The sequence below is a fragment of the Maylandia zebra genome, linkage group LG18, assembly GCF_041146795.1.
Source record: "Maylandia zebra isolate NMK-2024a linkage group LG18, Mzebra_GT3a, whole genome shotgun sequence".
Lineage (NCBI taxonomy): Eukaryota > Metazoa > Chordata > Actinopteri > Cichliformes > Cichlidae > Maylandia > Maylandia zebra.
In genome coordinates, this window is record NC_135184.1 from 31,389,915 (window position 1) to 31,413,158 (window position 23,244).

At 37.6% G+C, this 23,244-nt stretch overlaps 1 protein-coding gene across 1 annotated transcript in view; it reads left to right on the forward strand.

Annotated features, from left to right (window-relative positions):
• tox (thymocyte selection-associated high mobility group box) overlaps positions 1-20,015 on the forward strand; it is a 68,374-nt gene extending 48,359 nt beyond the window's left edge. The window contains exons 5-10 of the mRNA XM_004573991.3: positions 3,459-3,704; positions 6,414-6,638; positions 8,384-8,464; positions 8,567-9,055; positions 17,217-17,377; positions 18,686-20,015. Coding sequence (XP_004574048.3) covers positions 3,459-3,704; positions 6,414-6,638; positions 8,384-8,464; positions 8,567-9,055; positions 17,217-17,377; positions 18,686-18,722 — 1,239 coding nt within the window. The 3' untranslated portion in view covers positions 18,723-20,015. The remainder of the gene's footprint in view (positions 1-3,458; positions 3,705-6,413; positions 6,639-8,383; positions 8,465-8,566; positions 9,056-17,216; positions 17,378-18,685) is intronic.
• Positions 20,016-23,244: the final 3,229 nt, after the last annotated feature.

Consider the following 23,244-nt stretch of genomic DNA (forward strand, 5'->3'; position numbering starts at 1 on the left):
AGCTCTAGGATATTATCTGGGGATTTTGCGGTTACTTATTAAAAACATGAATAACAATGAAGGCAACGTTTAGGTGAAGCCTTAATGAAAGCAGTTGTGGGTTGAATTCCAAGCCCACCCCCCCCCCCCCCCCAAAAAAAAATATCAGTAGTAAAAATATCAAGTTTTTTTATTGATAAAACATTTAAAATCTGAAAACTTTCCACATTAAATGTGAATGTTTCGCGCATCTACTTGTCCTTGAGTCCCAGTGTCAGTAACCACAAGCAATGGTGCTGGCTTCAACAGGGTTTTACTTCCATATAAAAACAGTCTTGATGCCAAACAAAGGGAATATCACTTGTGCCATTTTAAAAATATTTCTTAACTGGGGTTTAATTAACCAGAGTATAAAATGACAAGAAAATGCATATTAAATTGGGTAACACAGACTCTTTGCTTTAATTAAATATGTCAGTCATTGTCACTATGCATTCACTCCCATTTAAGCCCATTTAGCTAGGAAACCCCTTAGATATAGATGTATAGTGATAAACAACACAATCAAAGATCAAATTGATCTTTGGAAAATAACTTTTTAAATACAATCAAGGTTAAAAGAAAGTACACCTTCTATCATTTCTATGATTTTACATTTCAGGACGAAATAAAAAATTATCTTGTCCATAGCAGGTCTTACACTTGGGTAAATACAACATCAGACCAATGACTCATGATGTATTGCACCACATCATTATTTAGTCAAACAAAGCCAAAATGCAGATTGTGAAAAACTAAGTACAAGTATTCGTCTCTCGCATTTTTTTGGAAGAATTTTGGTCCATTGATCTTTACATTGATGCTTCACTTTGTTTATACGAAGCTTTCTTAACCAGCGGCATTCCAATCACGTTGAGATCTTTCTTCCTTGGCATTGCGTTAACACTCACCTGAATGCTCCAAACCTGTAAAATGCCAAAACATTAAGGTGCTCACACTTCCTGATGTTTGCTGCTTAGTGTCTTAACCTCTATGGAAGCAAAGGGTATGGTTAGTTTTTCACATGGTGCTTCTGCATTTTGACTAAATCGTTAAATAAATAATGGCAGGCTGTAATATATAATATGCTTTCTAGCTCATCTGAAGTTGTATTTAAATCATTTTAGGACCAAACCAAGGACCAGTTTATTTGTTATAGTATCCTGAATGTTATATGCAGTCTTGTTTACACATTAAACATATTGTATGTTCATCTATGTTTACTAAGCTGACATTTTGTTGTTTAATTGACCAGGAAAAAACAACTTTATAAATCCTTTATTTGGCATGCTTGTTGTAAAATGTCATGTAGGTAAATGGCTTTTCTGTTTGTTCAGGCATGATGGCAGCTCTTGCTGGCAGTTTTGAGATTGCATGCAAAGGAGTGATACAGATTGTATTTGACTAAAAACAGGAACATATTTAGAATTTTTCACCTCTACTTTTCATAATGAAATCCAGTAATAACCACACCTGTGTGAAGGTGTGAAAATACCGCATACAGCACTTGTTTCATGGCATGAGTCAGTCATTACTCAGCCTTCGGGGGTTTCCCCTCTGTGGCTGTCTTAGGCCATCATCAGAAATGACCCCCGCAAAGGAAAATCAGATTTTTTTTTTTCTCCATCGATAACGTTTTTATCTGTGAAACAGTTTTGTTATTTTGTGCCTACAGCCTCTGGTATAACCTTGCGACCTTTATTTCCAGTTAACTGTTGCTACTCGTGATGTTACGGGCATTTGTTACATATCTTGCTCTGAATTTTCCATTGGTACCTTTGCTCCTTTTCTTTGTTATTCAGAACCAGGCAGTTTAAAATTTGTAATAGAGTTGAGCATAGTAAGATTGTAATCAAATAAAATAACTAAATATTGATTTGTAATTTTATTTCAGTAGGTATAGTAAGAAAATATTAGATTTTTAATGAAGCTCTAATATCATTTCCTCTTTTTATAGTTTTGCTGTCAAATAAATCTGGCAAAGAGCAAAAGCATTTGTGGAAAGTTATGGCGATAGGGTGTTTTGACAGTTTATTACTATGACATTTATTAAAGTCCCAACCCAGGCAATGTCAAACCACAGCTCGTATTTTCAGCATTTCCATCAGCACATACACATCGTTCTGAAACCTGTTCCCATGTAAGAGAAATGTCACTCACAGTTCTATCGAAACGCCAAAGCAGAGACCGCTGCCGAGACACAGAAGCCGAGTTGAGGTAACATGTTCCCAACAGGGACACATCACACTAGACCACATCCGTTATTATTCACATGCTTACTAAGAGGAAACTCTAAATACAAGCCATCATCGGAGTCCCGTCTTCATATTTGTGATCATAGGTGTCAAAGTCCCCACATCTGTGGTGTTAGCAGTGATAACTTTTGTTTTCCTGAGAAGTGGACTGAATATCGCTGATGACTGGCTCACTGCAAGAAGAGCTCAACCTTAGGAATGGCAGTAAAAACTCAACTATTACAAGTGTTCACACAAAAACGGGACACAAGGAGATATCTTTGTATCAAGTCATTCATTTCTTTAAGTAAATGATTTTCTATATTTAATAAATATGTTTTGACATCTACTTAATAACATTAACAAAAAAGATGAAATATTATGTTTTGAGTTTTTTGTGGGATTTGTTCAGCATTGTTCAACCCTTCATTGTGTTCATACAGTTAATCAATTGACTTTTATTTATATAAACTCACAACAACAAATGGCTCACATCAGTTTATTTTGTAAGGTAAAGAAAGTTTTCAAGTTTAAAGTTTGCTCTTTTTTTTAGTTATATTAAATAATTCTTTGTTTGTAAGGGGGAATAAATAAGAGAAAACTCAGTGGAAAGTGTTGGTATCTGCCATACCATTGTTATAAACGTAAGCCCGGGATTTGACAGACATTGCAGTCTAATAATTAAGGCACTCACGCAGTAAGGTAGTACGTTATTATTTACTTTGCACTCATCCTCTCCCACATGTGAAGTTTTGCACTAGCTTCTCATGGGAGTAGCAGTGGAGTTTAAGATCTGTAGAGAATACTTTTGGGCTTCTGATACCATCTTTCCTCAGACCTGTCAGTTGTTACCACCATTACTGTGAGATTTCATTATCAGTTAATCCCGGACTGCTACATAGCAGAGACAAAACCTGATCAAATGAGGGGTAGAATGTCCACACACAGAGGCCCAGATCAAGGATGCTTCATTTTTTTTAATTTTTATTCTTATCCAAATCAACTAATACTGATTGGATTTTGCATCCCAGGCTGTAGTGCATTACATAATGTGTTTTGCCTTTTTGTAACAAAGATTCTACAATAATGTACAATAATGAAAAGCTAAGAGAGCTAACAGCAGATTGGAATATTTTAAACATAAATGCAATAAAGGGAAGTCATCCACTTTTTTCACTGCCATAATCACTTGTTTTGTTTACACAGATGCAGCAGATGGTGAATTCAGATTCTCGGTTTACCAGCAGCCAACAGCCAATCGAAGCAGCGCTTGGGCCCAAGAGCCAATCAGGCATGAGCCAGCAAAACCAGTTGTCCACCATCAACCAATCCCAGCTGGGACTGAGTGGGAACTCTGCTACCCATAATTCCCCTTCACCTCCTGGAAGTAAATCTGCCACACCATCTCCCTCCAGTTCAGCACACGAGGACGACAATGATGATGGACTCAGGGTAACAACACACAGACACATGGACGCAGCATCTTCTGTTCAAATGACTCACATCTTGTTGGGCTGTAACACCCAGTTGTGTTTTCTTTTGTGAGAGAGCTATTTTAATAATGTTATGTGTCATCATGGAGGCATTCTCCATGCATATCAACTAGACAGAAATCAGCTCTCTCGTCGTTGGCTGTCTCACACCACTCCAAACTAACTGCTCGTTTTCTGGGGAAATGAAACTATTACTGTGTTGCTGAATAATATTTACCAACTTGGTCACACACTATAGATAGGAAACGGTATAAGCCACTGTGCAGGTAATTTTTTCTTCAGGAAGGGAAGGGTGGAAAATAAAAGAGCAAAAATGAGTCTGATACTCATACACATCATAACAGGGGCACCCCTTTATTGAGCCGTATGCAAGCTCAGGAAAACCCAGCGTGCTTATTAGACAATGCAGATTAATTTATCTGGCGGCTTTTGCTCACAGATGGTTTAGAGTGCTTTAAGGAAGAAAAATTATTCATAAGAGCAATATTAAAGGCATTAATTTACCATGATAAAGAAAGTGCAGTTGTGGTGCAGCATTACAGGCTAAATATGACCTTCTTCATAATCCAAGTGAAGGATCCAAAGATTTTGGTTATGCCATTGGCCAGATGGTGATGTTACGTGAATCAGATAACAGCAGGAGGATTTTTTTTCCTATGATTTAAGGCTGCAGACAGATGAATTTGATTAAAGCACATACTGTGCTGATGAAGCAGCTTAGATGAGTTTGTTTTGGTTAAGTGAAAATGTATTTCTCTACAGAAAATCACTGCAACAGCTAGCAGCCATCAAATCATAGAGAAAGCAGCACAACTGATACCACTTTAATATAATTTGTAGACACAATAATGTTGCTCAAGGGTCATTATTGCAGCTTGACCAATCGTGACATTATGATGTCATAACTTTGCACCCTGGGTCCAGTACTTTCCTTCACTTTCCAGTTTGTGTGTAGTATTATTTTCAGACTTGCTGTTTTCAGTCAAACATTAATTACTTAATTATGTTTTAACGCCCTTTCTCAACATTTCTTTATATCATTTCTTGTCATTTTTAAAGTGTTATTGAGCACTAGTTTTCCAGCTTTCTGAATGTCTTTCAAAGTTATGGTTTGGACATTGGCTGCTTTTTCACTCATTTTCAGAGAATTGTTCACTAAGCCACTTAATAACACTGACCTCAAGTGATAAACCAGTGTTGTGTTTAAACATATTAGATAACATAGCAATGACACAACTCTATATTGTACCTCTAGGCACATCGTTACTAGCAGCCTGTTGCAAAAACATATGACTACATACTACTTCTTTAGGTAAATCCATGAAAATTGTCAAAGATGACACAATTTGACAGGCATTTTTGCACTAACAAGGTGGTTTCCAAAAAGCTATTAGCCAATAACTTGACGCATCTCAGCATGGTATGCAGTGTGCCCTTTAAACATGTGAGCAAACTGCACATCAGCCCCCGACGTCATGTGCACCTCAAGCACACATTTATACAAGGATTTCTTTAACAGTATAGAAAATTCTTCTTCCTCAGCTGGGCTTATGTTGTTATGACATAAAGTATATGATCTGAACACTGTTAAATGATAATCAGTAATTAGTGAAAGTTTCTCAGAAGAATAACTTAGAACCATATAGACAATAACGTTTGAGCAGATGTGCTGCTTTTGCTGAGGTATTATGGCGACTTCACCCGTTTAGCGCAGCAATGACTGTAACCACTCTACTGAGAGGCTCTTCTGCTGGTGGGGACTTTCCCTAAGACCATCTCTGCGGTTTACTTATTGCTTAACATCAAAGATTAGCTGAGGACATGTTTTAAAAACAGTTTTGGTGTGAATTGTTCAAATGCAAACTTGCTGACAACAGAAAGAAAATCACTCACTCTACAGTTTTTAAGGATATATTTAATTTACATTCTAACATTTTATGCTTTACGTGTTATATACAAATTTCTCTTTGTCAGTCTATATCGGGGGTATCCAAGTAAAATTTAAGGAGGTCCAGTTAGAGAAAATTTCCTCAAACATTGGTCCAGAAAATCATAAAGTTCCACATAATTATATATATGTAAAATATGTTTTCAAGTAGACTGACAGTTGTAAAAGAAAGTACAATTTAACAGTATTTTAACGTTTGCAATTAACTTTTACAATGGACTGGCAGGTACTCTAACAATAAAATAATAATAAAATGTTCTTTTCTCATTTCAAGTAAAACAGGATTTGGAGTTTTTTGTTGTTTTTTTTTTTTAAAAAAAGGTGTCTTCAAATAAAATGTTTAATTTTGAGAAATGAAAAGGTTTCATTTAAGTTTCCTTTTTTCTTCTTTTTCCTTAACTACACTTCACATGCAAACAATCTCGGTGTTAACACTCCTTTTCCCTCTGTCTGTTTCTCTGAATTACTGTTTTCACATGCGCTTTTTTGATTGGCTGAGATTGTTCTATGTTTTTCCTTAATAATTAATTACACTGACAACTGTAAAGACAAAGGAGGTTAAAATAACCTTACCGTAAACAAGAGAAAAGCTGAAAAATAAAAACAGTCTGTCAAAATCTAGTAATAGTCGCAGTCCACCTATTGGTGACCTAGGATCTATATATTCATCCATTCACATTTTCTCTATATACAGTGTTAACCTTTATTCTGTTTCGGCAGGGAGAGAAGAGGCCAGCAGCAGCGGACATCTCCAAGAAACCGAAAACGCCAAAGAAAAAGAAACGAAAGGACCCCAATGAACCAGTGAAGCCAGTGTCTGCCTACGCGTTGTTCTTCAGGGACACCCAGGCTAATATCAAGGCACAGAACCCCAATGCCACCTTTGGGGAGGTGTCAAAAATTGTGGCCTCCATGTGGGATGGTCTGGCAGAAGAAGAGAAACAGGTAAGGGGAGGGAAGGCTGTACTAAAGTAGGAATAAGGGATAATAAATAGGAAAAGACAAATTTCACTGTATCTCAGTAGTTCAGTTTTTTGTGACGTCTCCCTTCATATGTGAAACATTTCCAAAAATGTCATTAGCACCACCCCACCCCCATGACTCATATTGATTCCGATGAGTGTCACTGCTTATATTTGGTGGTTTGCTGCACAAAATTGCAACCAAACTGATAGTAATTCTGCAAAGTTCTAGTTAAAACTGATACTGTGAAGGCAGGCTCTTCACTTTTATAGAGCTCATTTTGAAACAAAATGATTAACACGGCCCAAAGCAAGAACATCAGAAAATCAAATACTGCTAAGAACATGAGCATAACACACACTAAAAATGATTAAGCAGAGAGAGAAAACATATTAAAACAGATCAAAATCAAATCAGAAACGGCTTACCGATAAGTTAGTCTTCGTTGGTCTGTGAGTGACCGACTTAACCTGAATACTCAGGCAGTTCATCCCACAGCTTAGGGCTCTGACAGCAAATGTCTGCCAGCTGCAGTTTTAACAGATGTCCTCTGTTCAAAGATCTCAGGCTCTATCGAAGCTCATGTCTGACTAGCAGGTCATATAGAGGACGGATGCCACGAAGATCCTTAAAAATCAGCAGTAGCATTTTAAAAGCTGAGTACCAACAGTGAAATGAAGCTAAAACAGGTGTACTCAAATTTAACAGTAAGTCGTTTTTTCTGGTACTTGCATAATATACAGAACTGATTCTCATTCCTCTCATCTGTCTTTTGTATTTGGTATCAGTTTACAGTAAAATCCAAAATTAGGATGCAAAATTGAGGTTGGGATGATGGCAAACACTATTTTTATATTTGTGAGAGAATGTTGACATTAGTGATTTCTTTATATCACCACTGTCTAAATAAATCAAATCAAATCACTTTTATTGTCACATCACGTGTGCAGGTACACTGGTACAGTATATGCGAGTGAAATTCTTGTGTGCGAGCTTCACAAGCAACAGAGGTGTGCAAAAAAAAAAAATACAATAACATAAAACAAGCAAAATATAAGAAAGGCTAAATCTGAGAGTAATAAATATATGTACAATATAAGAGTGTGTGCATTACTGGATGTGTATACTAAATATGTTTTTCTACGTGTGTGTGTGTGTATATACATATTTTACAAATTAAATAGAGTAAACAATAAAATAAAATATATAAAATATACAGAGGTTGGTAGTTGAACATGTGCAAAACAAGTGGCATTTATATACAGTGTGGAGTGCAGATATAGCTTCAGAGAAGCACTAGCATTACTGCACTCTTGGCCTTGAGGCATAACATGCTCATTTTATTCTGTGACATCATGAAGGAAGCAAATGCAGAGTGCGTGAAAAAGGCGATAAGTGTCAGCATCATGTTTGTGACAGGAATCAACCGTTTATTAGGGGAATGTGAGCTCTAACAATACCAATGAGATTCACAGTCATTAATGTGAACCTAACAGTTATACAAGTGGCATGTCAGCTGGACTGATCGCTGCTGGGCTTCAGAGAGTATTGGCACATGCTTTGGGAATTGATAAATTTGTGTTATTAGAAAAAGGCATTAGCTCAGCACTAGAGTGATATTATTATTATTCTGATTAAATCCAACCTAATTTTTGTAGTTGTGCCTTTTGTTTATCAAATGCTGTGATGAAGGTTCACACTTTCAGAGTTAAATGTTTGCGTTTCAGGTGTACAAGAAGAAGACTGAGACAGCTAAGAAGGAGTATCTCAAACAGCTGGCTGCCTACAGAGCCAGTCTGGTTTCACAGGTGCGCTACACACACTGATACACGCCAAGTTAAGTTACGGATTATAAGAGTGAAGGGTCAGAAAATTCCTGATTTTCAGTTTTCCTTTTTCTTCTTCTACAGAGTTACAATGACCCATCTGAAATGAAGCAAACCCACTCTTCCTCCTCATCTTCCCCCTCTTCTACCTCCATGATTACACCCAAACATTCAGTGTACCCTGGTCACCCAGGGCAGCACCCTTCCTCCAGCCCACTCAGCCACCCTCTCCCTCCTCATCACCATCAAGGCATGTACATGCCCTACCCTCACCCCTCACACCCTTCCCACACTTCGAGCCCTGGCCTCAGCCCCCATCTTCCCCCTCCCCACCCTCAGATACATCCCCAGCTCCAGGCTTTGTCCTCCAGAGGGACGGTGCCACGAGCCAGCGTCCCCCATCAGGGAGCCATGTCTCTTGGCACTGTAGCGGCCGCATCCACCCCTCCTCTCCAGATCAGCCCTCCGCTCCACAGCCAGGCACACCTGGGAGGGCTGCACAATCCACACCATCAGCACCAGCAGCTCAGTGGCCACTCAATGGGAATGGCACACTCCCCTGCTATGACACAGGTCAGTTGCACTTGATAAATCTTACTATGATGATAATGACATATGCGTGTGTATGTATGTGTGTTTCCTAATTTCTCCTACAATCAATCTGCAGGGACAAGTCGCTGCCCTGTTTCCATCAGATGTGGGTCATAAGGTCATTTATGTGTGTGTTGGACCGTAATGGTGACGCAGCATTTGATTCAGTTTACTACAAGATTTTGTTCACTTAGAATGATTCCATGTCTTAATTATATGTATCTGTTTTAGCATAAATCTTAAATAAGTGTGGACAACTCCAAGAACCCGCTGAGCAACCGTTGTGTTTGTGCGTTTGATATCGGTTTGATGTGGAAGTAGGAAAAAAGTGCAATGCACCAACCACATTTGCTGCATAATTGGCAAAAGTCATTTTTGCTAGTAATACTTTGAGATGGTGTGAGGGGTGAGGACAGCTACAACACACAGATACTGCTGTTTAACTACATGTAAGAACATGTGGTTACCCATCACTAATGGTGTTGCTGGCAGGTGTTTGAAGTCTTTTGGCACAGGTACCATGGCTTTCTCCATCACTGATGTGGATTTGCCTGAATGTTAGTGATTAAATGTCTAAATGGCAGAATGTTGTCACTTTAAGATTAGTTAAACCGACAATGTTACACAGCTGAAAAAGGACTTACCTCGACTGTAACAGAGTCAATCAGTCTGTCAGTCAGCCTCTCTGCCTTTACTGTCAGTGTTAGCTGCTCATTTAGTATTTCTGCGAACAGAGGGGAAAAAGAAAAGATGAACAGCTATGATATGAATTCATGGAAGACGGTTTCCTCCAGAATAGTTAAAATCCAAAGATTACCACTGAGCCTCACTTCCCATTTGATCCCCCTTCCTTTTTATGGTACACTTTTTAATCCCCAACTCCCATAATCCCTTTCTCTCCTCCATTTTGCATATTTTTAGAAAAAGAGAGACCCGAAAACACAGAAAAGTAAAAGAGAAGGCAAAAATGAGAGGACACAGCTACAGAGCGCTAAAAGTTTTTTTTTTTTTTTTACTGAGTCAAGAGTGAGAACTGATGGGGGAAGGGAGAGAGGAGAGAGAGAGAGACAAAAGAGGCAGATGGGGTCTTTGTGAAGGAGTGAAGGAGAAGAATTTGCTCAACAATAGATGAATAGGTGAGGTAGAGGAGGAGGGGGAGAGGAGAGCAGGGGGAACCAAACCACCTGCTGTCCTCCTCTTTCTCCTCTTTCACTCACAACACTCAGATTAACTTCCCTTTCAGTCCCCCCTCCCCCACATACACACTTTTGTCATTTTACACACTCATTTTTCCATCTCTCTCCTCCCTCGAGTATCCTATGGTTAGAGACATGCTTGCTGATGTTTTTTTTCCTCTTCCTCCTAACTTTACATTTTCACTTTTTTCCCTCCCTCCTCCTGGGAGATAGAATCAGAAAAGCTCTCAAAATTCTGTAATTACTGCTCATGAACCTGCGACCCATCCCTCTCCTTTTCATGCGAGTTTCATTCAGAACTTCATTCCTATCTCTGTTCATCTGAAACCATTCTGCCAAAGATGTGCTAATAGATGGCTTTCAGAACCCATCAGCTGTCCATGGACTAATTCAAGTTGAAGGGGGAAATAAACAGTATATCATTAAAACTTTCCTTAATGACACTTTAATGCAAGAAAAAAAGATTTTACTTTTTACCTGCTTTTTTCAAGTACTGTGACTAAATTTTCACTAAAGTTATGTTTGGCACAGTGAACCCTCTCAGACTATTCAGGACAACTTCTCCTTTAAACCTTTCATTTTTTTCTTGTTAAACACTTTTATTGCTATTGTCTGAATGCATCTAGTGTAACAAAAGAGAGACCCCAGTATTTTTCTTCAATGCTACTTTTCCTGTCTCACCATCAACAATGAGCAGCTGTGACATAGACTCGTTCTATGACACAAACTCCACATAAGGACAAAAACACTTCATTATTATTTTACTAGCAGCAATATTAGCAGGCAAGCAAGTCACAGTGCATTTGTGACCTAAGTGGGGAAATAGGTGAAATAAGTTAATCTTTTTCCACCTTTAGCAGGAACTGTTTTGTGTTACAGGTTGTTAAAATAATATTTATTTATTTATTTATTTAATTGTCATCGGATTGTTGTTGCTGTGCATGCTAGGAATCATAAATGCATGGCATCGCTACATAAGTGTAAAAATGTACTGTATGGTTGTCGCACTGGGTCTCAAGCGGTTTGTTAGCACTAGCAGGTAAGCTAACTTTTTGCCAGATAAAAACTAATTTTATCTATGAAATCAAACCATCTCATCAACCAGTATAGATAGCACCAGTATTGTATTTAACTATCGGTCATCAGCAGGGAATTTGAAACGTGGGGCTTGGGTTTAAGAAGTTTAAGTTTGGGTTTAACATAAACTTTTGGCTTGTGTTAACGCTACCATGTTTGCTAACATGCTAACGGCGGTCTGGCGAGGAAGGAGCGGCTAGTAGGTCCAGCGGGCATGTGGTGTGGAGGTTAGCCGGACAACTCGGAGGCGAGTCACTTAAATAGAACAAAATATTAGCAGAACAAGACCATACAAGCTAGGTGTCCACGGCTCTACTCTATTCGTACATGCATGTGCCGGGGGTAGGTAGTCGCCGGCGCCAGCCCATTACAGTGGTACGGTCTCTCTAAACAGATGCTTGGCTGTAATGACGGCCTCTGCACTCACACTAGGAGACTCTCAAACTACTACAATAATAGGACGACACTCCCTAGCGGTGCTATGTCATAATAAGGGTTGTTACAATGGACAAACTACAAACTATCTCTTAAAATAAAATTTCATTTAACATTGCATACTTACGGAGCCCCTCTGATGACATGGTCCAAAAAATAAATAAATTGTGGCCACAAAATATACGTAATGAGTATAACGTGCCCACGAAATACTTATTTGTGGCCACAAAATGTTATTTTGTGGGCACGAAATATGTATAACATGCACACGAAATGCTAATTTGTAGCCACGAAACACTTGACCGATAACTGTGATCTTTCCCAGCCCCTTGCAGTTGGTTGACAATAAAATCGATCCCGGCGTCCAGGTCGTACTTACGTCTGTAAAGCAACTGGGCTCTCAATATCCTGTTTAAATGTCTCTCCGTAATAATGGTTCCTTGCATTGCCAGGCTTTTCAAAATGCATTTGTAGCTCATTCCCAGCCTAAAATAAAAATCAATCATACCGTCTCTGTCCATGGTTTATAGGTTTAGCCTACTCTCATGCTTATGTCTCTACGCGGCTATCCAGGAATTGTATCAATATGATGTGCACACATCTATTTCGTGGCCACAAATGCGTAATTCGTTGCCACGTTATACCCAATTCGTGCCCACAAATTAGCATTTCGTGCGCACGTTATACCTATTTCGTGCCCTTGAAATAGTATTTCGTGGCCACAAATAAGTATTTTGTGGGCACGTTATACTATTTCGTGCCCACGAAGTAGTATTTTGTGGCCACAATTTATTTATTTTTTGGACCATGTCATCAGAGGGGCTCCGTACATACTAACCTTGATTGATTGATTGGTAATTTATTTCAACATGTGAACAATATACAAGTACATTTAGAAAAGAAATGAGAGAAAAAAAAAAATACTATACAAATTACATACAAAAAAACATTCTGATTAATTTACATGTTGAAAGGGAGTGGGAAGAAGTATACACTTATTTAATCCCACCCCTGTCCCATAAATTATCAGTGAATATTTAGTCAGCTTCCTTACTGATATAATTTGTAATAAAAATAGTGAACAGATTTCTGATATACTATATACTATAATATCACATCATGAATTTTTTGTTTGTTTGTTTTTAAATAGAGACATTTAAATATTTTCCTTTTCTTTATAGATCGAGAAGATCATATTTTTATAACTCTTTTTGAACAGTTTTATGTTTGGACATTGCTTTAATTCCATATTCAGTTTGTTCCATAGTTTCACTCCTTGAACAGAAACACAAAAGCCTTTTCTTGTAGTACGTACCTTCATTGTTTTGAAGTTACAAAAACCCCTTAAATTATAACTTCCTTCTTTCAAAAAAAACATACTCTGAATATTACCTGGCAGTTCTTTATTTTTTGCTTTGAATAGAATTTGTGCTGTTTGGAATTTCACTATATCGTCAATTTTCAATATTTCAGACTGCAAAAATAGTGAGTTTGTATGTTCCCTATAACCTGCATTGTGGATGATTCGAATTGCTTTCTTTTGAAGAGTAAAAAGTGAATGTAATGTGGTTTTATAGTTATTGCCCCAGACCTCTGCACAATAGCTTAAGTATGGTGAAACCAGTGAACAGTAGAGAATATGAAGTGATGTTCTGTCGAATACCTGTTTTGCCTTGTTTAGTATTGCAATGCTTCGTGATACTTTGGAATGAATATATCTTACGTGAGCTCTCCAGTTAAGTTTTTCATCTATTATTACCCCCAGAAATTTATTTTCACTGACTCTTTCAATATCAACACCATTTATTTGAATCTTTGCATTTGTATTTAAACTACTATTTCCAAATAACATAAGTTTAGATTTATTCAAATTTAATGATAATTTGTTTTTATCAAGCCAGAACTTCACTTTACTTATTTCATTAGTCATATCCTCCAATAAATTCTGCAGATCATCACCAGAGCAAAAAATGTTTGTATCGTCAGCAAAGAGAACCATTTTTAATACTTTGGACACTTTACAGATGTCGTTAATGTACAAGTTGAAGAATTTTGGACCCAAAACTGACCCTTGGGGTACACCACAAGCAATGTCCATACATAAGGAGCAACCACCATTTATTTTCACAAACTGCTTTCTGTCACTTAAATAACTCCGGACCCAATCTAAAACTACCCCTCTGACACCATAACGTTCCAGTTTTCTTATTAATATATCATGATCTATAGTGTCAAATGCCTTTGTCAAGTCTATGAATAACCCAGCCACATATTGCTTTTTGTCTATGGAATTTGTGATGTATTCTATTGAATCTAATAGTGCCGATGATGTTGATCTGCTTGATCTGAATCCGTACTGACTCTCAGTGAGTAGTTTATGTTTATCTATAAATTTTTCCAGTCTGTTTTTAAACAGTTTTTCAAGAACTTTTGAGAATTGAGGTAGTAAAGAGACAGGCCTGTAGTTTGTGAAATGGTGTTTGTTTCCAGATTTGTATAGAGGTATAACTTTTGCTATTTTCATTCTGTCTGGAAATCGACCAGTTTGAAATGATAAATTACAGATGTATGTAAATGGTTTTATAATAGCCTCAATGACTCTTTTAACCACTATCATATCAATATCATTACAATCCAAAGATTTGTGATTTTTACATTTTTTGACAATTTCAAGAACTTCATTTTCATCAACGGCTGTGAGAAACATAGAATATGGATTTCTGTCAATCAGTGTATCGGGTTTTTCCTGTGCTTTCCCAGGATGAGTGATTGTTCTTGCTAAATTTGGTCCAGCAGTTACAAAGAATTCATTGAGACTATTTGCCACAACATCCATATTGTATTCTTCATGGTCATTACCAGAGATGGGCAGTGATGGGCAGTAATCTGATTACTTTTTTCAAGTAACGAGTAAAGTAAGGGATTACTATTGCAAAATCGGTAATTAGATTACCGTTACTTTCCCGTAGGAACGCTGCGTTACTGCGTTACTAAAACCGTGATTTTTTTTGCGAGAATGTCTCATGACAGTGACGTAAGCAAGTGCGACGTTGGTGACAGCAGCTGTGTGCAGATCAACAATGGATAATATATCGAGGCGGGAGAGAGTATGAGCGTGCAGCGTTTAAAGTGTGGAAGTACTGACCTTACTTTGAGTTTGATTCCATAAAAAGTGACAAAAACATTAGCGTCCATCGTGCGTGGGAAGAAAACTTCTTTTTACAGCGAAAAAAACCCCTAAACTTCCGAGCAAGCACCGAGTAGCTACGACGTGATGGGAAACTCACAGAGACACTCGCGCGGATTCTTCAACTGACCGCAGCACACCTACACCAGGGTAACCCTCCGCCTACCCTGCTCCTGCTTTACAGGTGAAAATAGAGCAAAAGGACCGCTGAGTCTTTGACTTTATTTATTTTCTGCTGTGTTTTACTTGCATCTGTTTGAAAGAGTGAGTGAAAACACAAAAAATATTTTATTTTATGTGCTGGAATGTGTAGAAAATAGGTTTAAATGTTAAACTAATTTATTCAAGTCAGAGAATGTTGCATATAATTAAATGTTTTGCTTGATGCATAAAGTTAAAAGATTAAAACTAATAAAACAAGTTAAAAAAAGAGACTTTTCCATTTGATTACATTTTGTATGATGGATTATGTAGAAAAAGTAGAATTGGGCTGAAAGATCTATCGCTTTATCACCTCTTCAGGTTGTAAATCGTGTTTTTAAAAAGTAACTAAGTAACTAAGTAACTAAGTAATTAATTACTTTTGAAAATAAGTAATCAGTAAAGTAATGGGATTACTTTTTGGGGGAGTAATCAGTAATTAGTTACTGATTACTTTTTTCAAGTAACTTGACCAACACTGGTCATTACAAATGAAATACTTGGGATAGTTCTTTTGTCTAATTGCTTCTTATAGTATTCCTTTTTACTAAATCTAAGTATATTAGTTAACCTATTTTTATATCTTTTGTATCTGATTTCAGCATCTTTAGTTCTCGTTCTTAAGAACTCTCTGTATAGAGCATTTTTCTTTATACATGCATTTTGCAGACCTTTTGTTATCCATGGACAGTCCATATATTTCTGTTTCCTACTATATTGCTTTATTGGACAGTTGGTATTGTACAGTAATGTAAATATTCTAAGGAATTTATTATAAGCACTATTAACGTCCTGTTCCTGATATACTTCACCCCAGTTTTCCTTCAATAAATCTTTTTTAAATGCATTCATTCTTTCTTCTGTTCTTACTCGTCTGTACTCTTTTTTACTGTCCATTTTATTGATCTTGTAATTCCTATCATAGATTGTAAAAATTGGAAGATGGTCACTTATGTCGTTAATCAGGAGTCCACTTACAGTCTTATTTTCAATGTCATTTGCAAAAATGTTGTCTATGAGAGTTGCACAATGTGATGTAATCCTGGTAGGTCTAGTAATTTTAGGGAATAGATTCATACAGTGCATTGTGTTTATAAATTCCTCAGTGGTTTTATGTTTATTTGGGTTTAGCAAATCAATATTGAAGTCTCCACAAATGAAAACTTTTTTGCGAGCTATTTCAATAAATGTTTCTTCTATCCAGTCTTTAAATGTCTCAATACTACTACCTGGAGCTCTGTATATACAGCTAATGATTACATTTTTACTTTTTTCTTTACAAATTTCAACTGTAATACATTCTAGTACATTATCAATCACCATCGTCATCTTTTCCACCACATTAAATTTCAAGGATTTGTCCACATACAAGGCCACTCCTCCTCCTCCTTTGTTTCGCCTAGTTATAAATGTGAATTCATAACCCTCCAGTTCAAAGTCTGTTCCTTTTTCCATATTGATCCAAGTTTCTGATAAGGCAATGACACTAAATGGATGTGAAAACTGGTTAAGATATTCTTTGATATGACTAAAATTAGCATAGAGACTTCTACAGTTAAAGTGGATAATTGATAATTTATTCTCAGTTTTTCTTGCTAACATTATTGCTTTCATCTAAGTGGAAATACTAGTTGGCTAGCTTGCTAAATTATTTCACCAGCTAATGTGATCTGACACATACATTTATATCTGGGGCCACAATATGTTACTGTTTTAGAACTCTCCACTGCGGCGCTCACAAATCCTGTCCTGTTGCAAGCTTTGAAAGTGGCCACTCAGAACAAAGTGGGCTTGTAATTGTGATTTAGTTAAAGAATGAATATTTTCAAGGTCTCCTTTTTTGTCAAATGCATATTTGAAATCACTAACTTATTGTTAATGGTGCTCCCTCTTGAATTTATTTATTTATTTTAAATAAGTTATAATCGTTTTGTTTGTTTACACCTTGAGGCAGTTGTTGTTGTTGTGATTTGGCACATTATAAATAGAATTTGAATTTAATTGTTTGGGGTTGTTTGTTTGTTTGTTTGTTTGTTTGTTTGTTTAGGGCTACCTTCCCTCCCTCCAATCTGACTACCAGCCAATAGGTGGAGGTATCATGAACAGTGGAGCAGTGATGTCATCATCGGTGGATTACCACCAGATGGGTCGGCATACACCGAATCATCACCCCTCTCTGGACTGGAGCACTGATTACCATGGCAACGGGTGTGTACTAACACTGCACTGGATTGCAGGTGTTTAAAAAGAAACCCAATACTCGACAGACGTGTTGTTGTCTGCAGTGATGTTAGATGATGTGTGGTTACAGATGGCAGTGGCCACATCCGATCAAGAAAACATGGTTCATGGAGGGGGAAAAAAGTAACATCAAAGATACATTTCAAGAGCAGCAACAACCCCTTTCTGACTACACCTTTCCTGTGTGGAAGTCTGTGACATGTTATTATAATCCTGGATAACAAAACTTTTAAAAGTAACTTGTAACATAGCAGTATTAGTACCATTTAAAAAGTTGGCATGTAACATTATATTCCATACTGTAAGAAGAGAGATTGTTAGTCAAAGTTTGCGTTTAACTTTCACTTTTGCATTTAGCATCTCTACCACCACATAACCAGCAAAAAGCTTGGTAATTTCTATTGAATTAACAGCTTTAGCCAAAGTAAAAGTTAGCTAACTGTGATTTCAGGGCTGTCCTGCCCAGTGAGCCTAACCACTAGTGTTGTGGAGCTGTAGTTAGCATTAAGGTAACTCTTCCAAATGCAAAGCAGAGCTCCTTAGCAGCTGATAGACACTTATCATTGGCTGACACAAAATAATGCAAATACTTCCACCATGGAACAACCAGCCTGTCTGTCATTGCTCACTGATTCAACTGCACTATTATTAGATGGGTTTCTAGGTGCAGCATATATTTAAACAAAATAACAGAAAGAAAATGTTACCTGTCCAGATGGTGCTGCTAAACTGTTAAAGGATAAGAGAATACAGTGAGACGATGTCAATGAAAGACAAAGGAAAGTTGGTGTTGAAAACATGATGGGAATGTGGTGTTTCTATTAGTCTTTCATATATAATAATGTGAGGAACATTTACCCACTGCTCTTGATAGCCATCCAGTGAAGCAGAAGCTTTTCTATCTTAGCTAAATATAAAAACCTTTTAGCAGTAGTTCTCAGTTTCCATATGAATGTAGAAAAATGCCTAAAAGCAGATGCGTGGGATTACACCTATTAAAATGAAATACAACTGTATTACCTGTAATATTAACCAATGTGTACTCTGCAGTCTACATTAATCACTTTAAATGCATATCACCTCGGCATACAAAAGATTTGGATTAACGTAAATTAATCTAGAGTAGAAATGACCAAAACCAGTTCATATAATCTTATAACAGACTTGATTTTTCTTGAGGCTCGTTAGGAAACAAAAGGGGAAAAACTCGTGGTCATCATTGAAACAATGAAGCGTGTCAAACATGTCCTTATTGATTCTCCTCTCTGCTTCCAGGGCTCTCCAGAGAGACAAACCTCTGTATCTGAGCTAATCTCAGGACCAAATGGCATCAACCTTCTGCCAAGCCCTTCTACTGCCACACCACAGAACCTCCAGCTTGTTCTCTCCATCCTTAAACACAGCGAGAGCCAAAAATCAGACTCACAGTGGATCGTCTAAATCCGTAATAAATTAGTTTATCTCTTAAAATAATAGTTCCAGCAACAGAAGAATGGAACATTTCTCGAGAATGCTGACAAAACATCTGCATTTGGCGCTTTCTACTGTCTGTTTACTGCATTGTACCACCATTGAACTGAAAATGTGTACACCAGCATGGAGAGGTATATTGGTGTATATACTCCAACCTTTGTCTGATTTCCCATCTGCCCCAGTTCCTCTTTTGCAAGGATGGTGTTTACAATTAGTTGCTGTAAATTGCTGTAACATAATCTTTTCAGTTGTCCATATAAGGACAATTACTCATTTCTTTTTTCTTTAACTCATACTTGCGGTCTCCTTCTATAGCCAAAGTCAGAGGAACGGCAAAAAAAACAAAATGTTATTAACCAAATACGACACAAATTGTGTTTGATAACTGGTTCTTTAATCACATGAACGTTAGCCCTCAGTTTGATGCCGTCTGGTCTGAAGTCCCACTCGGTGTCTGCAGAGACAGAGAACATATGGTTACTGTGAGTGTGGAACACTGCGATAATGACTGAAATCCCACCGCTTCGTTCGGCTCAAGACAAATTGGAAAAAGATCTGGAAGAGCACCTGAAGCTGTTTGTTTAACCAGGCACCGACTGTGAATAATTGTGTACGATTAAAGAACGTTTGTTGTTCTCCTGATGAAATCCACTGTATTTTAGTCCATGAAATAATAAAATGTCAAACAATTGTCTGCTGAAAAAAAACATCCCTTTGTATGATGACAGCTCCTCCTCCTGGCATATGTCTGTTGATAATATTGATTTGGATCCAAACTGTGTGAGTGTGTGAAGTGTTAATGAGAACGCACAAGTGGGTTGCATGGTCTCCTTTGTCATCTCTATCTCTCTGTTCACAGAGGCTATTTAAGAAACTTTAACTGTTGCTGGGTTGGCTGTGTTTAAATTTGTTTTTGTTTTGTTTTTTTTAAATCAGCTTTTGTTCTAGTGTTAATGATAACGAGACATATCGCTCTCGTTCTGTATCTCTTTGTATTAATGTGTTTTTTGTTTGGTTTTTTTGGCAGATGAAAGCACGCTGGGCAACAGCACCCATTTCCTTATTTTTAGATTCTAATAATGTGTTTGAGAATAAAGTCAACGCTGCATTGACATGCACTCATTACTCCAAACCTGCCTCTTTCATGTTATTTCTGAGTGCTTTGTGACAGCTGTTTTAATTAACTGCACATAATAGCACAGCCCTTTACAACTCCTTTGACACAATACACCTTTGTCTGTATCCTGCCCCTTCATTTATTTAAAGTAGTTTGCAAGTGCAAAACAAATACCTTTGAAGTCTCGCAAAATAAGTATTTTTAACCTTTGTTAGGTCAAACAGAAAATCCTACTTTAGTGTTTCTTTTCTTTTGTAGCCACACAGCTTTAGTTTCTTAGATGGAGACGTCAGTGAAAATGTTAATATTTTTTAAATGGTCTAATGTATTGGCTTTTCACATTGTGTTTAGTATTGAATTTCAGATTTTTGGATGCCATTAATATTATAGGGTTAAAAATAAAACCAGCACTGATTAGCCAAAAACTAATGGACTCTTGAGGCTGATTCCAAAAGCCACCCCATACAGAGTCTATATGTGAAAGATATCCACTATGATGTCACCAATTAGTTTTCAAGTCCAGCATGTTGTTGGTGGTGTTTGGAGCCAAGAATTGTTCACAGTGGTGCAACAGAATGAAGGGCTAAGTGCAAGCGTGTTTAGCAAACTGTATGAGAGCAAATTCATAATTAGCATAAACATGGATAAGTGCAATTAGTGCTCATCAAAAGTGAAGTATAAAAGCTTATTTTGTTTTTAAATGTTCTGTAGGAATCCAGTTATTTGGCTTTAATTGAGGTGTGGGCTTTAACATTAAGCCACAAGAAAATCTACATTTAAACACTAAAGCACATTTTGTACCAGGTTGTAAACGGGCTTTTTAATGCTATAAAGTTATGGGAGTATGACTCACACATGGTGCCAGCCTCATGTGGCCAGATGAGGAACTGCAGTTTTTGGCACTTCATGATGTCCTGGTTTCTACATCCATTTTTTTCTATCTACTCTTTAATGATAACAAGCTAAAATAGATGTAGAGGAAAGATTTAAACCATGCAAAGTGGAGGCTGATTGGCTTAAAAAAAGGCAGGTGAGAAAATGATTGGACTAGAGTTATGATATCAGCATTGAGATGAACAGTGTGGTAAAGCAGTAGTCATGTAAAGAACAGAAAAGCAGGAAGATGAGTGATTGCAGATCTTTCTTACTGAACTTTCCATATGCTTCATATTTTATTTATTTCGTGCTATTTTTGTTAAACTATTTCTATACATGTGCGTGGGAACATCTACCATGGGTGTGGGAAGAGTCAGAGCCACAACGGAGCCCACTAGACATTACTTCTCTTGCATTCAACGTTTGCATTTCATGTAGATGCTTGCAGACACAGTTACATTTGTACCAAGGTGTACAAGGTGGCAGCACAGGGTGAAGTTACTGCACAATAGTCTTATCTTACTGTTTTTGGATTGCTCATATGTAATAAGAATATTACGGTTTTCTTGTCCTTCTGCATTGGCATACCTTTTCTACCTATTTCTCCACCTTCTGCTTTCTTTCTTTCTCCTCTGTTGGTGTGGGTGCGGAGGAGTTTGGTGTTACTCTGTGTGTTTCAGAGGTGAGGTCTTGCTAGCTCGCCTTCCTTCCTTGTTGGCGCATCTGCAAACAGTTTGGTAGGTACCCACCTATGTGCAATCTAATCAATAATTACCTGCTACTTAAGGCTGAAAAAAATCCCTCGTTGTTGCTAAATTGTTGGACTGATGTTCAGGTTCCTTGGTTCCTGATTAGAGCTGTTTTTGCTGTGGACTTTTTGTCATGACCTGGATCTGACAGTGGTTTTGAGCCTTTTAGGCTGTATTCTTTTTTTAGTGTTCATAATTTTATTATATCCATGTTACTGAATATTTGGAGTCCTTAGGTCCTGTTATAATTTAGTCACACTTCTAGAGTTTGCATATATGTGTCTGCATTTCCCTTTTTAGTTAAGTTTAGTCACTTCCTGTTTTATTTTGATATAGTCTTGTCTTTAATGTCTTAAGTTTAGTTTTATTTCTTCGCCTGTCTCATTGTCTTTTTTTTACTATTATCGCTTGCATCCAGTTTCCCTGCTCTGCCTACCTCCCCCAAGTGCCTGTCCATATAAGAGATAAGATAAGATAAGATAAAACTTTATTAATCCCTCGGGTGGGTTCCTCTGGGAAATTCGGTTTCCAAAAAAGCACAGCACCGTCTGTATGTCTGCAGCACCGTCACCAGGCTTTGTTGTAGGTTGTCTCAACAAAAATATCTCTTCTGTCACCTGAAGTCTTCCCCAGTGGACAAATATCGATACATTGTCACCTAAAGCTGTCTTGTGTCTAGATGGATCCATTGTACTCAGATGGGTATTGCCAAACATCACTCACTCAACTAAATCATTGATTTCAGGTGTTCCAATCATTTCATGACCACAGGTGTATAAAATTCAAGCACCTAGCATGCAAATTGTCTCTACAAACTTTTGTGAAAGAATGAGTCGCTCTCAGGAGCTCAGTGAATTCCACTGTGGTATCGTGACAGGATGCCAACAACAAAACAAGACCAGCCCTGAAACTTCCTCACTACCATATATTCCACAGTCAACTGTTTGTGGCCTACCAACAAAGTGGTAGGTCCTCCAAACTTCATGTGGCCTTCAGGTTAGCTCAAGAACCGTGCATAGAGAGCTTTATGGAATGAGTTTCCATGGCAGAGCAGCTGCATCACCAAGCAGCAGCCTTATATCACCATGCGCAATGCAAAGCATAGATAAAGTGGTGTAAAGCACGCTGCCAGTGGTCTAGAGCAGTGCAGATGTGTTCTCTGCGTGAAAAATCACACTTCTTCATCTGGCAATCCGATGGTTTGGTTTTTGCCAGGGGAACAGCACTACTCTGACTGCATTGTGCCAACTGTAAAGTTTGTTGGAGGGGTGAGGTGTGTGGGACTGTTTTTCAGGAGTTGTTGTAGGAGTTTCATATTTCCAATGAAGGGACTCTTAATGTTTCAGCATACCATATTATTTTGGATAATTTCATGCTGTGAAATTTGTGGGAACACTTTAGGGATGGCCCCTTCCTGTGCCAACATGACTCTGAACGAGTGCATGAAGCAAAGTCCATAAACACATGGATGAGTGAGTTCGGTGTAGAAGCACCTCACTGGCCTCAGTCCTGACCTCAATCCACCTCAGTTCTTCTTGTCCAACATCAGTGTCTGACCTCACAAATGTGCTTCTGGAAGAATGGTCAAAAATTCCCATAAACCCATAAAAATTACTTCT